Source organism: Symphalangus syndactylus, chromosome 22, assembly GCF_028878055.3.
Source record: "Symphalangus syndactylus isolate Jambi chromosome 22, NHGRI_mSymSyn1-v2.1_pri, whole genome shotgun sequence".
NCBI classification, from domain to species: Eukaryota; Metazoa; Chordata; class Mammalia; order Primates; family Hylobatidae; genus Symphalangus; species Symphalangus syndactylus.
The window spans coordinates 22,412,821-22,425,751 of NC_072444.2; the positions used below are offsets into that span (position 1 = coordinate 22,412,821).

Below are 12,931 nucleotides of genomic sequence, written 5' to 3' on the forward strand. Positions count from 1 at the left end.
CCAAAGATCTTTGGTGGTGGATAAGAAATCTTCTAGCACAGAGTTAGTAAAGATTGCCTGTACAGCTCTGTGCCTTGTGGGCTAAAGGGAGGAGGATGTACATTATGATAACAGCAGGAACTATCTATCACCTTTCCAGACATTACCTCGTTTCATTCTCACAACCTCCTGCAAAGCCACTGTTAATGTCCCATCACTCAGATCAGGAATGGAGAGGCTAGGTTGTACATCCTAGATCGTAGGTTTACAGAGGCTAGGCTGTAGCCTCCAAGGAGCTGGGGATGGTGGTGTAAGTGAGCCTCTGCTTAACTATCACCGCCACCCCCCGCCCATCCCTGTAGGCCCAGGAACCACTAAGGGAGGTTTTTCTCCTCCTTGCAGATCCGGAAGAGCACATAGGGGTGAGAATCCTGTACCTGGTCAAAGACGTGGAGGTCGGCATCTCTGTCCCTGGGACACAGAGTGGGAAAGGTGATTGAGCAGCATCTGGCTGCTTCCTGAGCCAGTCCCTACCCTCCACTACGTGATAAAGCTTGGCAAGACCAAACGACAACAGCTTGCACAGCCTGGGCCCAGCAGCACTTGCTTGTGGGAGATTCCCGAGACTTGGGTCTCCATCCTGAGAAGGAGAATGGATGTTACAGGATCCTGGGAAGCTGGGCGTGGAGGATGGCTCACCAGATCTGCCTGGACTGCCAGGTGGCTGCACAGAGGCAAAGTGCACCTACTTGGCAAAATGACTTCCCAGGCATGCCGTGTCAGCTGGGCCACAATGCACCCCAATGTCTATTACAGCTTCAAAAGACCACCCAAAACGCTGCCACTGTAACAAGACCCCAGAAGAAGAGGGTCATCTACCTGCCTTGGAGAGCAACATGTACTGCTGAAAAGAACACTTGTCAAGAGTGCTGTGACACTCTGGATATGGGCTCACCCTCAACTGAGGACTTCCCAGGCTTTCTGGCGGATGGTCAGGTGGGCACTGGACAGATAGCCTTCTTGGCCTGCTGCCCACATCACACCTCTTGTCAGGGAATTGGCTCTGACTGAGCCGATTAACTGTCCAGCAAAATCCATTCTCCCTTTTACCCTGTTAGAGTCCTAGCTGGGACAAGGCCACCTAGCTAGAAACTACATTTCCCAGAACCCTCTGCATCTAGGAATGGTCACATGACCAAACTCTCGCAAAGGCAAATCTCTGGCCCTCGATTCTAGCTCTTTCCCTGGGGTCTCTCATCATGGACTGAGGGGAACACATACACCCAAACGGCCTCAAATGCTCACTGTGGGGTGGTTAAGGAAGAAACAGATTCTTTAAGCCTCTGTGTTTTGGGGTCTCTTTGTTACAGCAGCATGGTATTAACCTAATTAATAAACCCGCTTTAGCTTCAGAAACAACATTTTTAAAGAGGATTCATTGTTCTAGTGAATGGTAAGTGGAAAGCAAGTTGCAAGCTTTATTGTCTTTTCTAAAAGAGGCAAAGATGCTGAGGGGGCTTAAGAGAATCAATGCAGACCCCAAAGGCTGTGTTTTCCCCAGATGTTTCATGCCTGAGTTCTCCAAGCACTGTGGAGTCCGCTGACAGGTTACATGATGGCTTTTGACCTTTCTCAAATAACCCTCTGAGACTCTTCTTCCAGCCCCATAGAATGTGGGCAGGTGCCTCCTGGGAGAGAGGGATGTGGGTCCCTCCAGGGAAACCAGGCTGAGCATATGGACACCAGTTTCCTCGTCTCCTAAATTAATTTCTGGCTGAAGACACATCAGCCACATAGTAGTTACAGGTCTGTGGTCCTTGTCTTCAAGAGACCCCCTGGACACTACACCATGTCATCTTCCAACTCCTTCCTCTGGGCCCAGGAGAGCCCATCATGGTGAGCAAGAGGGACACATGGGACACAGACATGTCCTCCAGCAGAGAAACCAGTGTAGCCACACTGTGCCCTGAGTGGAGGCACCAAAGGACCCCGAGGGTGCTGGGTAAGAGGGACTCGGCTGCTAGGTCCGCGTCCTGGTCCAGCCAAGATGCCCACCCACCATTCACACCCCAGAGGGAGGCACCTCACATCCAGCCATATGGACAATGTGCGACGGTCACACTGGAGGAAGGAATGGCATCTGCACCCACCCCACAAGATGCAGAATTCCACTCGAAGAAGGGACAGGGCAGCTGTGGCTGGAGGTGGGCACTGGGAGACCCCTGTGTCCTTCTGCGTCACTTCCCCTGCATGGGGAGGACCCCAGATCCCTGGGGCCTGAGCCCCCAGCAAAGGAACCGCCGCTGACTCGTCACTCACCCTGCAAGGCTTCTTTGGCTCTGGCTAGCTCCTGCTCCTTCTGGGCCAGCTGGACCCTGAGCTCGGTGGCCGAGAGGACCTCGGAGGACTTGCCGCCCTGCGACTCCTCCAGGTCCTTCGCCAACATCTCCTTCATCTGCCGGAGAAGGTGAACTTCCTCCTGGAGCCGTGACACTTCTTCCCGCAGGAGCACTAGGGGAGAAGGGCACAGGGTTAGAGGACAGGAACGTCGGTTGCCGCTCACTCGCATTTTCTGGGGATGGTTTGAGGTTGCTTTGGCTTTTTTGTTTGCTCTGCATTCAGGGCCTTTCCTACATGTGTGAAGGGAGGCCACTGCCTTATTCCAAAGAGCCTCAGCGCCAATTCTAGGCCCCACCCACAGTCTGCAGAGCACACCTAGTGAGACCCCTCCACCACGACTCCCGAGGACTCCACTGACACTGTCCTGCACTCAGTGTGTCCGCTCCGGTGGCCGACGGTCTTAGGAGTTAGCATCATAACCACGAGCCAACAGCATGCTGAGTTGAGTTTCATATGCATTATCTCATTTAAGCCACCAAAACCTTCAGATGCAGGGACCATCACAACCCCATTTTATAAATTAGGACATCGAGGCCCAGAGAGATGAAGTAACTCCAGGTGGTCATAAAGTTAGTACATAGCAGAGCTAGGATTTGAACCAAGGCCTGGCTGACTCCACAGCCTGGACTCCCAGTCTCATGCTTGGGAAACAGCCATAGAAAAAGGCATATTCAACACGTTTTGCAAAACACATAACCTCGAGGAGCTCAGCATTGTGTACAAACAGAACTTGTGCATTTGCACCTGACTGTCCTGCAGGACAATAGGGTCTAATGAGCAGTGACGAGGTGACACCGAGGGCAGAGGTTTCTGCAGCACTTAAATCCAACCCTACGTACAGTGAGGCCCCAGAAATGGGGCCAAGGAGAACACGGTGTCTCCTCAGGCTGTGGGGTGCTTCAGGAAGGGACCCAGAAGGTGCGCCATCCTCCCAAAGTGAGAGCCGTGTCAACCAAGGTATTGTCAGCTTCTCAGTCCTGCGGGCGGATAGACACACCTACGCCCAGGTCAGCTCACCTGGGCAACAGTGAAAACAGAACTGCTAAGGGCTGCTGGAGGCAGCGATCAGGCTGTGCACAGGCGCCAGGCTACGTGTACCTCTGCATAACTCTTAGAAGAGTGCATTAAGAGAAGGAGCAAACCTCACTTAGGAGACGGTGGAAGGACACGCTGAAATATTCATTAAGCAGGTCCCCTCGAGAATAAACAGACAAAGGTACCACACTCACCAGCCGCATGCTGGCCACTGGGCTGCCCCCATCCTCCGCACACTGCCTTCCCCTTCCCTCATTTTACATCACAGAGGGAACTGGGGAGGGAACAAGGGCAGCTCTGGCTGGGGCCAGGCCTCTGCCTACATCCTCTCCCTCTTCCCACCTGCAGCCACACTGGTCCCTCTCTCTACAATACGCCACGCTCTTTCCAGCATAGGGCCTCTGTCTCTGCAGTGCCCTCCACCTGAACACCCTTTCCTGGTTCTTCCTGTGGCTGCCTCCTCATTGTGACACAAGCGTCCACTCCACATCACCTGCGTGGAAGGGCCTTCTCTCACCACCCTGTGTGATGCTGTATTTATCTGTCTCCTTCCCAAACTCAACGTGGGTTCCAGGGGCAGGTGGGGGTGCAGGGCTGTCTGTGTCCATCACTGCTATGGTGGAAGCTCAGCACACTCTGCCCCGCCTCCCTGCGTCCCAGCCTCCTTCCTCTTTGCTCTTTCTCCGCGGCACTCATCAGCTCCTGTCATGCCCTATGGATCTGTTTATCCACAGGCTGGTTGTAAGGCCCCAGAGGGCAGGAACTTGAGTCTGTTTTGTCCATGGCTGCATCCTCATGCCTAGAACAGCACCTGGCACCTGGCTGCCCTCGAGAATGAACAGACGAAGGCGCTGCACTCACCAGCCTTGCGCTGGCCACCCGGCCAGCCCACCCTCTTCATGGGCTCCTCCCCTCCCCACACTGCCTTCCCCTTCCCTCCATTCCAGATTACAGAGGGACCAGGGGAGGGGCCAAGGGCAGCCCTGGCTGGAACAGACACGTGCAGGTAGAGCCAGGAGGGTCCCTGCTGGTAAAAGGGGATGTGTGCTCCCTGGAGGTCTGGTGCACAGTCCTCACTCCTGAGGGTCATGGAAGGGGTGTGGCTGGGGGCACAGCTTTGGAGTCACCAGGTCTCCAGCCAGGCATGTGGTGGCTGATGAGCAAGTCCCTCCCTGCTGAGTCTCGGACACTGCATCTGTTAAATGGGTCTAACCCTCATTGGCTGTGAGGCTCCTTGGAGGCACTGGAAGTGCCCCTCCTCATAAAGGAAGTGCTCCATGTGCACAGGAAGCACTCCATGTGCATAAGAAGTGCTCCACGTACCCAGGAAGTGCCCTGTGTACACAGGAAGTGCTCCGTGTACATAAGAAGTGCTCCATGTACACAGGAAGTGCTCCGTGAATGCCATGTACACAGAGAAAGTGCCAGGTGAAGAAGAACAGGAAGAAGGCTGGAGAGGTCAGATTATAAAAGGCCTCAGCCCCAACCACCCCTCAGCGCTCCTGCCTCAGCTCACTGTCTCTAGCAGTCGCCAAGGCTGGAATTTTCTCCTCTTGATCAATACTCTTCAATCTCTCATCCTGCCAGGGCCCCTGTTCCCTACTTGGCTGTCACTAAGAGTCTATTTCACAATAAGGTGCGAGTGACTGCTAACAGTATGTCCACTGTCACACAGGTAGAAGAGGCAGGTTTGTTTTTGTTTAAATTTTTTTTTTTTAGATGGTGTTTCACTCTTGCTGCCCAGGCTGGAGTGCAATGGCGCGATCTCAGCTCACTACAACCTCTGCCTGCTGGGTTCAAGCAATTCTCCCGCCTCAGCCTCTGGAATAGCTGGGATTATAAGCTACAGGCCCACCACCATGCCCAGGTAATTTTTTTGTATTTTTAGTAGAGATGGGGTTTCACCATGTTGGCCAGGCTGGTCTCGAACTCCTGACCACAGGTGATGGACCTGCCTCGGCCTCCCAAAGTGCTGGGATTACAGGCATGAGCCACTGTGCTCCGTCTTTTTTTTTTTTTTTTTTCAGTGACTTCTGGGTCTCCTCCAACCACCCGAGGAAGCCACCAAGATTGTTTACTGTTGTCCAGGAAGAAGGCAAAGGATTCCAAGAGACTTGGCTTCAAACCCAGGCCTGGCCGGGGCCTTTCATGACTTTGCACAAGCCTCGTGTCACTTCTCTGGGTCTCAGTTGTCATGTATGCTGCACAGATGCCACCCACTTAGGGTTGCCAGAGTAAGCAAAACAAAACAAAGTAATGCCAAACAAACAACCCTAGACGCACAGTTAGATTTGAATTTCAGATAAACAACAAATCATTTTCAGTATATGTCCCAACCTATATTAAAAACTGATTCATCACCTATCTGAAATTTAAATTTAACTGGGCATCTTGTGTTTTATGCCAGCAGTGCTACTCTCATCTCACGGGGATTTTGACACCATGAAATGGGGCAACCAGGGGAGCGGGCTTTGCCTGAGCACTGCACAGGAGGGGGGCGTGGCAGGCACAGGAAAGGCATCTGCCAGGGTCTTCTCTGCACCCTGCACTCAGATGAGAGCAGACAGCGAGATGGAGGTGGGTGCCATGTGCCTTTCTCTTTGACTAACAGTGGCAAAGGCAGATTTTTTTCCTGCGTGCACCTTCCTAACAGGTGTACCTGATGCCTAAGCCCTGCCCCTCCAGTCAGGCTGTGAACAAGCTGGTGGGAGCCTCCAGGGCAGGTCACCAGGTGCGGCACCTGCAGGAGCCAAGTCTTAGGAGACCAGGCTGGAAAAACAACTCCACGGAAAGAGAGAGGCTTATCGGAGCTTGCTAACTGCACCTGCCCCAGCTGGGCGTGGAGGCCCAGGTCTCGCATCCCCCAGAATCTTCCAGGAGTGGAGACAGCCCTGGTACTGCAATCTCAGCCTAAGCTCCAAGAGCACAGCCTCTCAATTCACCAGCTCTGGGGCCACCAGCAGGCACTTCTCCTCCCTGGGCCTCGGTGGCCTCACCTGTAAAACGGGGGAGATGGGAATAAATAAGACATGCGTAAAGCGCTTACATGTGCCTGGCACACTGAGCACTGTGTCCACAACTCACCTTCCCCTCTGCACAGATGGGGCCAACCACATTTCTGAAGAAACAATAAAGAAGCTGCCGTTGGAAGACTTGCGTTTTTTCCTCAGAGGAACTATTACGTTGCTGTGTGACCTTGGGCTGGTCACTGTCTCTCTCTGTGCCTTCACAATATGGGTTCCCTTAGAGGGACCCACTCTTTATGAGTCTAGATGAATGCTACCGATTTTGTGTTTCTCCCCTCATGGGCAGGGTCTATAGCTGCACTGCTTAGTATGGTACCTGCTAGGCACAGGTGACTATCTTTTTCTTTTTTTTTTGAGATGGAGTCTTGCGCTGTCACACAGGCTGGAGTGCAGTGGTGCGATCTTGACTCACTGCAAGCTCCGCCTCCCAGGTTCATGCCATTCTCCTGCCTCAGCCTCCCGAGTAGCTGGGACTACGGGCGCCCTCCACCACGCCCAGCTAATTTTTTGTAATTTTAGTAGAGACGGAGTTTCACCATGTTAGCCAGGATGGTCTCGATCTCCTGACCTTGTGATCTGCCCGCCTCGGCCTCCCAAAGTGCTGGGATTACAGGTGTGAGCCACTGCACGTGGCCACAGGTGACTATCTTATGTGTAAATTAATTAAAATGAAAAACTCGGTTTCTCTAGCCACATTTCAAGGGCACCCACATGGCTAGGAGTTAGGGTAGAAGACAGTGCAGATCCAGACCGCTGCCATGACTGCATGGAGCTCTCCTGTTGGCGCTGGGCTAGAGGGCGTGAGATGAAGATGGTATTTGTTAAGCATCTGGTACAGCTCAGGCTGATGACCCAATGACAGGAGAAAGCCATTTGCCAAAGGCAAGACAGCTACTGAGGAAGGAGTCATCCTTACTGGAAAAAACTTTCCTGGCCTTTGCCCAAAGACTGATTGGGTACCTTTCTGCTGACGCTGGGGAACCACAGTGCCCTCAGGCCTTTAAGTAGGGGGGCCCAAAACCCATAGACTTAGCAGAGTTCTCTTGGCCATGGTAGCAGGAAGTAAACATTGTCTGGGAAACGGTGGCCCTCCTGCCCCAGGGAGCCAACTGTTACCAATGGTGCTGCCCTCAGGGGGGACAATGATACCAGCAGACAGGCCGTGCAGCAGGTCCCCAGGGGCTTCCTCCCCAAGGGAAAGGGGGTGTGGTGTACCCACTCAGAGGAAAGGTCCATACCAGGTGGCAAAGGGAGCTGGGGCAGACCCTTGCCCTTCTGCAGCCCATCTCCTTTAGTTTGTGAAAGCAATGAGTCCCACTTTTTAAAAATGCTATTTTCCAGCTTCTCTTGCAGCTAGGGTTGTCCATGTGACACACTTCTGGCCAGTGAGGTGCAGAAAAAAGTCCCTTAGGAGGACTGACTCTTACAAAAATAAAGCTTTACCTCTTTCTCCACCTTTCTCCACTTTCTCCACTTCTGGAAAGTGGACTTAATGGCTACAGCTACAGCAGCCACCTTTTAACAGAAGGCAACCTCTCAGACTGCTAAGACTCTTGGTGAATTGTAGGTTTGTAAATCCAGCCTCCCCAAGCCAAAGGTCTAAGTAACAATAATATTATGATTATTATTTATTATAATAACAATTACATATTTCTTAATACTTCTTGAGCATATACTATATGCTCTAAGCTTTGCTGTATTTTACCTGCTTAACTAGTTTAATTCTCACAGTAACTCCAGGAAGCAGATCCTATTATTATCATCCACAGTTTATAGGTGGGGAAGTTGAAGCACAGAGGAGTTAAATGGCTTGGCCAAGGTCACACAGGGTGAAGAGCAGAGCCAGGGTTTGGACACAGATGGTCTGGTTCCAGCACCTCCAGCCTCAACTCCCATACCATCACCTTCCAAAAGGAGAGGAGCAAGGTCTGCGGGTGACACAAGGGCTTCCTGAGCCAGCAGGGCCCAGGCGGCAACCAGGCTTGGCTTGGTGGATGCCAGTGGAGGGAGGCATGCCCCTCAGCAGGGTATGAGTGAGTCAGCCACTCAGCGCATGGTGGTTCTGGCCCTCCACTGGGGACACTTCCCACACAGCCCCTGGAGAAGGGTGTGGCCATGGAGCCAGCCTGTCCATTCCACGAGGGCAGGGACTCTGTTCTGTTCACACCCGACACCCAACACCGTGCTCCGTGCCGTGTTCTTGGGAGGCACGCAGTGCAGTTCTAAGGCAGGCATGCAGGTTTGGGGTCAGCCAGCTGGGGCTCAGTCTTGGCTCCCCTACTTCCCAGCTATTTGACCTGTGGACAAGCAACCTCTGATCTCTTATCTGAAAATGGAGCCAAGGCCAGTCTCTCAGGCCTGTGGTAAACATTAAACAAAGCAATCATCTCAGTGGAAACTCTCCGGAAGGTTCTCCATGAGGGTTAAATGTAGCTCATCATGATCATTTCGGAAAAGGGCAAACCTCCTTGATCTTCCAGAGGAAAACCTTGGCCTCACTAAATGCAGAACCCTGACCTTCGGGCTTCCCCAACCCAGGAAGGGTGGATGAAACAGCAGAGATGAATGTGCTGAAGGCTGAGTCATCAAGTCTAGAGAACGAGGGAAGCGGAGAGCTTGGGGGGCTCTGGGTGGAGTCCAGGCTTGGAGGGACCGTCCCCAGCTGACCATCGGGGTGGACGCCCTGATCAACAGCCTCGCACCCAAATATCAAAACTCAACTGAACACAAACTGTACACTTAAGAGCTGAGCATTTTACTGTATGTGAATTATACCCCAAGGAAAAAAAATCTAAATATAGCAGTAGCATGTTTCAGATTTTCCATTGAAAACTCATTTTTATAGCCCTCCCCGCAAAAGAAATCCAGATACACAACCAACCAACACCCTATTCTCTAGCAGGCCCCCGTGAAAGGGGTATCCTGGTCTAAACCCCATCTATCTTGGTGGCTTTGTGGATAGCAAGGGGTCTGTGTGTCCAGGAAACACCAGGGTGTTTGCTTGAGAGACACACACACACACACACACACACACACACACACACAGAGTGGGAAAGAAATCAGATGCCTAGAGAATGGTCCCACACCCACCACAGTCAAATGGAGGTCACTTCCAAGTGACAAGCACTCTGTATTGACCTGCCACTGTCTCCATGAAGCCCTGCAGAGACCATGGCTGCTGCCACCCCTGAGCAGGTGGATGCCATGTGCTGGATGACAGCCCTCATCTCATCACCCCATGTAGGGCTGCGGTGGTCCCCGCCTGAGGCTCACAGACATTGGCAGGGCACAGGATCAAGCCCAGGTCTGCTGGGCTCTGCAGCTGCCCCGCCGTGCACTGGTCCAGCAGCACCTAGTAGGTTGTGAGTGCCCCCTTGGCCACCACTCTTACTATTATTGAGTTGGGCTATTATTAAGATCCAAATGTGATCTTAGTACACTGGGATGATGCTTGTCCTAAAAGTAAGGAATCATATTGCCCTTGGAGGGTTAAAGCTTTAAGACAGAGACACAGATGGGCATGGTGGCTCATTCCTTAATCCCAGCACTTTGGGAAGCCAAGGCAGGTAGATCACCTGAGGTCAGGAGTTCGAGGCCAGCCTGGTCAACATGGCAAAACCCCGTTTCTACCAAAAATACAAAAAATTAGCCAGGTGTGGTGGCGGCCACCTGTAATCCCAGCTACTTGGGAGGCTGAGGCAGGAAAATTGCTTGAACCTGGGAGGTGAAGGTTGCAGTGAGCCGAGATCATACCATTGCACCCCAGCCTGGGTGACAGAGCAAGACTCTGTCTAAAATGAATGAATGAATGAATGAATGAATAAATTAAAAAGAAAAAAAGACAGAGACACAATGACTGTCATGGGCAAGGTCATCTTAAGAGACAGGGACTCCCAGGCCCCCAAGGCTAAGCAGTGACGGGACGAATGTATTAATGTATACAACAAAGCAGGTACCCAGCAGAGGAGGGGAGTCCTGAAAGGAAGAATCAGAGATGAGGAGGCCGGCAGAGCCCACTGCCGAGGGCAGAGGGGGTGGGGGTCTTTGCCAGTGGACTAGGGCACCTCCTCTGTTCTGTACTTCTACGGGCATAGCACATGGCAGGAAAGAAATGCATCTTTGCTCTGATCTTGAATGTGCTTGTTGCCTTTGCCCAGGTGATAACAGTCACGCTTTCTGAGCCCTTCTCATGTGTTGAGATTGATGGAAATCTTCATGTGCATGAATTCTCAATCCCCTTAAGAACCCTAGGGGACGTCCCCATTTTACAAAAGAAACTGAGCCACAGAGAGAACATGCAGTTAAACATAGGAAATTTCCTGTTGCTTGTAACCATTGAGTTATTCCCTTTCTCCTATGGGTACTGCTGCCAGACTCAAGACACCCTGCAGGTAGACAAAAGCCCCGTGTACTCTTCCTTTCCGGGCCTGCAGCTGGGCAGACAACCCTGAAACCCTCCCTGGAGAGTTACCCCCATTTTCATCTTTTCCCTGGACTGGGAGGCCTGAGGTCACAGAACCTCAGCCTCTTTGCTCAGCTGACCCAGCATCTGAGTGGGGTTGGGAGTCTTGGATTAGCCCAGCCCAGGGCCGCCACAGCAGCCACACCGGCTCTCTACTGCAGACCCCTGCAAAGCCTCCAGAAAGCTCTGTAGGTGACCAGAGGTGCCACAGGGAAACTCAGCTCGCAGCGTCCTAAGCTTAATGATTTGCCTGTGGAGTGAGAACTCTGCCAGCTGTAGGCTGGAAAATGCCAGCCTCAGGACCATGCTTCTGTTGGCCACCCTGAGCCTTCAGGGAGAGATGAGCCTAGGCTTGGTGTCGCTCCCTCTGTGGGGCTGACCCTCTCAGGCCCAGCCTGGCCTCCCCTCTCCTGCTTGGTCCCTGCATGGGGAGCTGGAAACAGCCCCATCTTCTTGAACCACCTCTGTCCCCATTTGCCAAACGGACCCTCCCATCCATCCCTCAGTCCCCAGTCCCTGGTGGCAGACAGGCAAGAACGGGAACCTGGCTTGGTGGAGGTTTCCATGTCCTCTGGGCCTGTGTCATATGATCCTGACACTCAGCAGGGGGTGACGGGAAGCAGTACAGCAATCCCCAAATAGGAGAAGACTCTCAAATAACACCCACCCACTCCTCCGCAGGGCTTCTGCCACGGCGCTCCCCGGCCCGGAGAGCCGCTTGCTAATTCTTACTACAGGTGGGTGTGGAGGGTGCAGGGACTCAGGTAATAAAGGCTTTGTCCTTTTCTCATATTGCACAGTAACTGTTTTTTCCGTTAGGTGGTGTTGAAACCGTCTTCCCTGCAGAGGCTCTGCCGGTGAAGCCGCTGGCCTGTAAACACACCTTTAGCCAGACCCTCCTCGGTGCCCCGAGTGCCAGGCGGATCCTCTTCTACCATCTTGCTGCCCAGAGTTCCCATGGGGGGATGGGCCCACCCAGCTCCACACCCCAGAAAACTGGTTCTCTCCTGCATGCCTTCAACCACCCCTCACCACACACAGGCTGGGCAGCAACCATGTCGCTGCCCTGGAAGGGTGACAGTCACAGGCTCAGAAGCAGGGATGTCCTGGGGAAGTCAAGGAATCGCAGACCTCCAGCCCCACTTAACCTGAGGATTGGCACTGCAGGATGCAGCCCCCTGAGGTCTGCCGGAGGTTTGGGTAACACCTTCATGGCAGAGGCTGCAAAAATCACTTGGCAGGTGCTTCTGGCACCAGGAGGAATGTGGATCTCCAAAAACACCATCTGGGTGAGGGTGGGAGAGGCAGGCACCTGCCTGCCACCAGGGTGGCTGGGTCCCCGACAGGTGGTGGCAGCAAGGACTGCTCATTCCCAAAGCCCATGGCCGGGCCTCCTTGATGACTATGAAGAGTCTGCTCCTGCCTACTTGGGAATTTGCTTGGGCAGGAGGGATGAGGAAGTGCTGGCCTCTGCTCAGGGCCTGGCCAGCTGCCTCCTCCAGCCTTCAATGAGCACATTTTCTTTTTCTTTTTTTTAAGTTAGTATTTATTAACTGTTGTTTTAATAAAGGAATTTATTTTCCTTTAATCCCAATTCAGTTGCTTAATGTAAAACCACAGACAAATTACTTATTATTATTACTGTTTTTTGAGTCGGAGTCTCACTCTCTTGCCCAGGCTGGAGTGCAGTGGCACGATCTTGGCTCACTGCAACCTCCGCCTCCTGGGTTCAAGTGAGTCTCCTGACTCAGCCTCCCGAGTAGCTGGGATTACAGGCATGCCCTATAACGCCCTTCTAATGTTTGTATTTTTTGTAGAGACAGCATTTCGCCATGTTGGCCAGGCAGGTCTCAAACTCACGGCCTCAAGTGATCTGCTCACCTCAGCCTCCCGAAGTGCTGGGATTACAGGCATGAGCCACCGTGCCCAGCCTAATGAGCACATTTTCCACTGAGGATTAGAAGCAGCAAGTTGTAGCCAGTTCATCACAAGTCAGGTGGGCTGACTTGGGATGGGAGCTTCCTGGGCC

The 12,931-nt window shown here is 52.8% G+C and overlaps 1 protein-coding gene across 7 annotated transcripts in view; it reads right to left on the bottom strand.

The window, feature by feature from the left end:
• Nucleotides 1-12,931, bottom strand: part of KAZN (kazrin, periplakin interacting protein) — a 1,209,168-nt gene that overhangs the window by 148,030 nt on the left and 1,048,207 nt on the right. For all 7 annotated transcript variants that reach the window (XM_055262432.2, XM_055262431.2, XM_063631811.1 and 4 more), the window contains one exon: nucleotides 2,299-2,490. In XM_055262432.2, coding sequence (XP_055118407.1) covers nucleotides 2,299-2,490 — 192 coding nt within the window. The remainder of the gene's footprint in view (nucleotides 1-2,298; nucleotides 2,491-12,931) is intronic.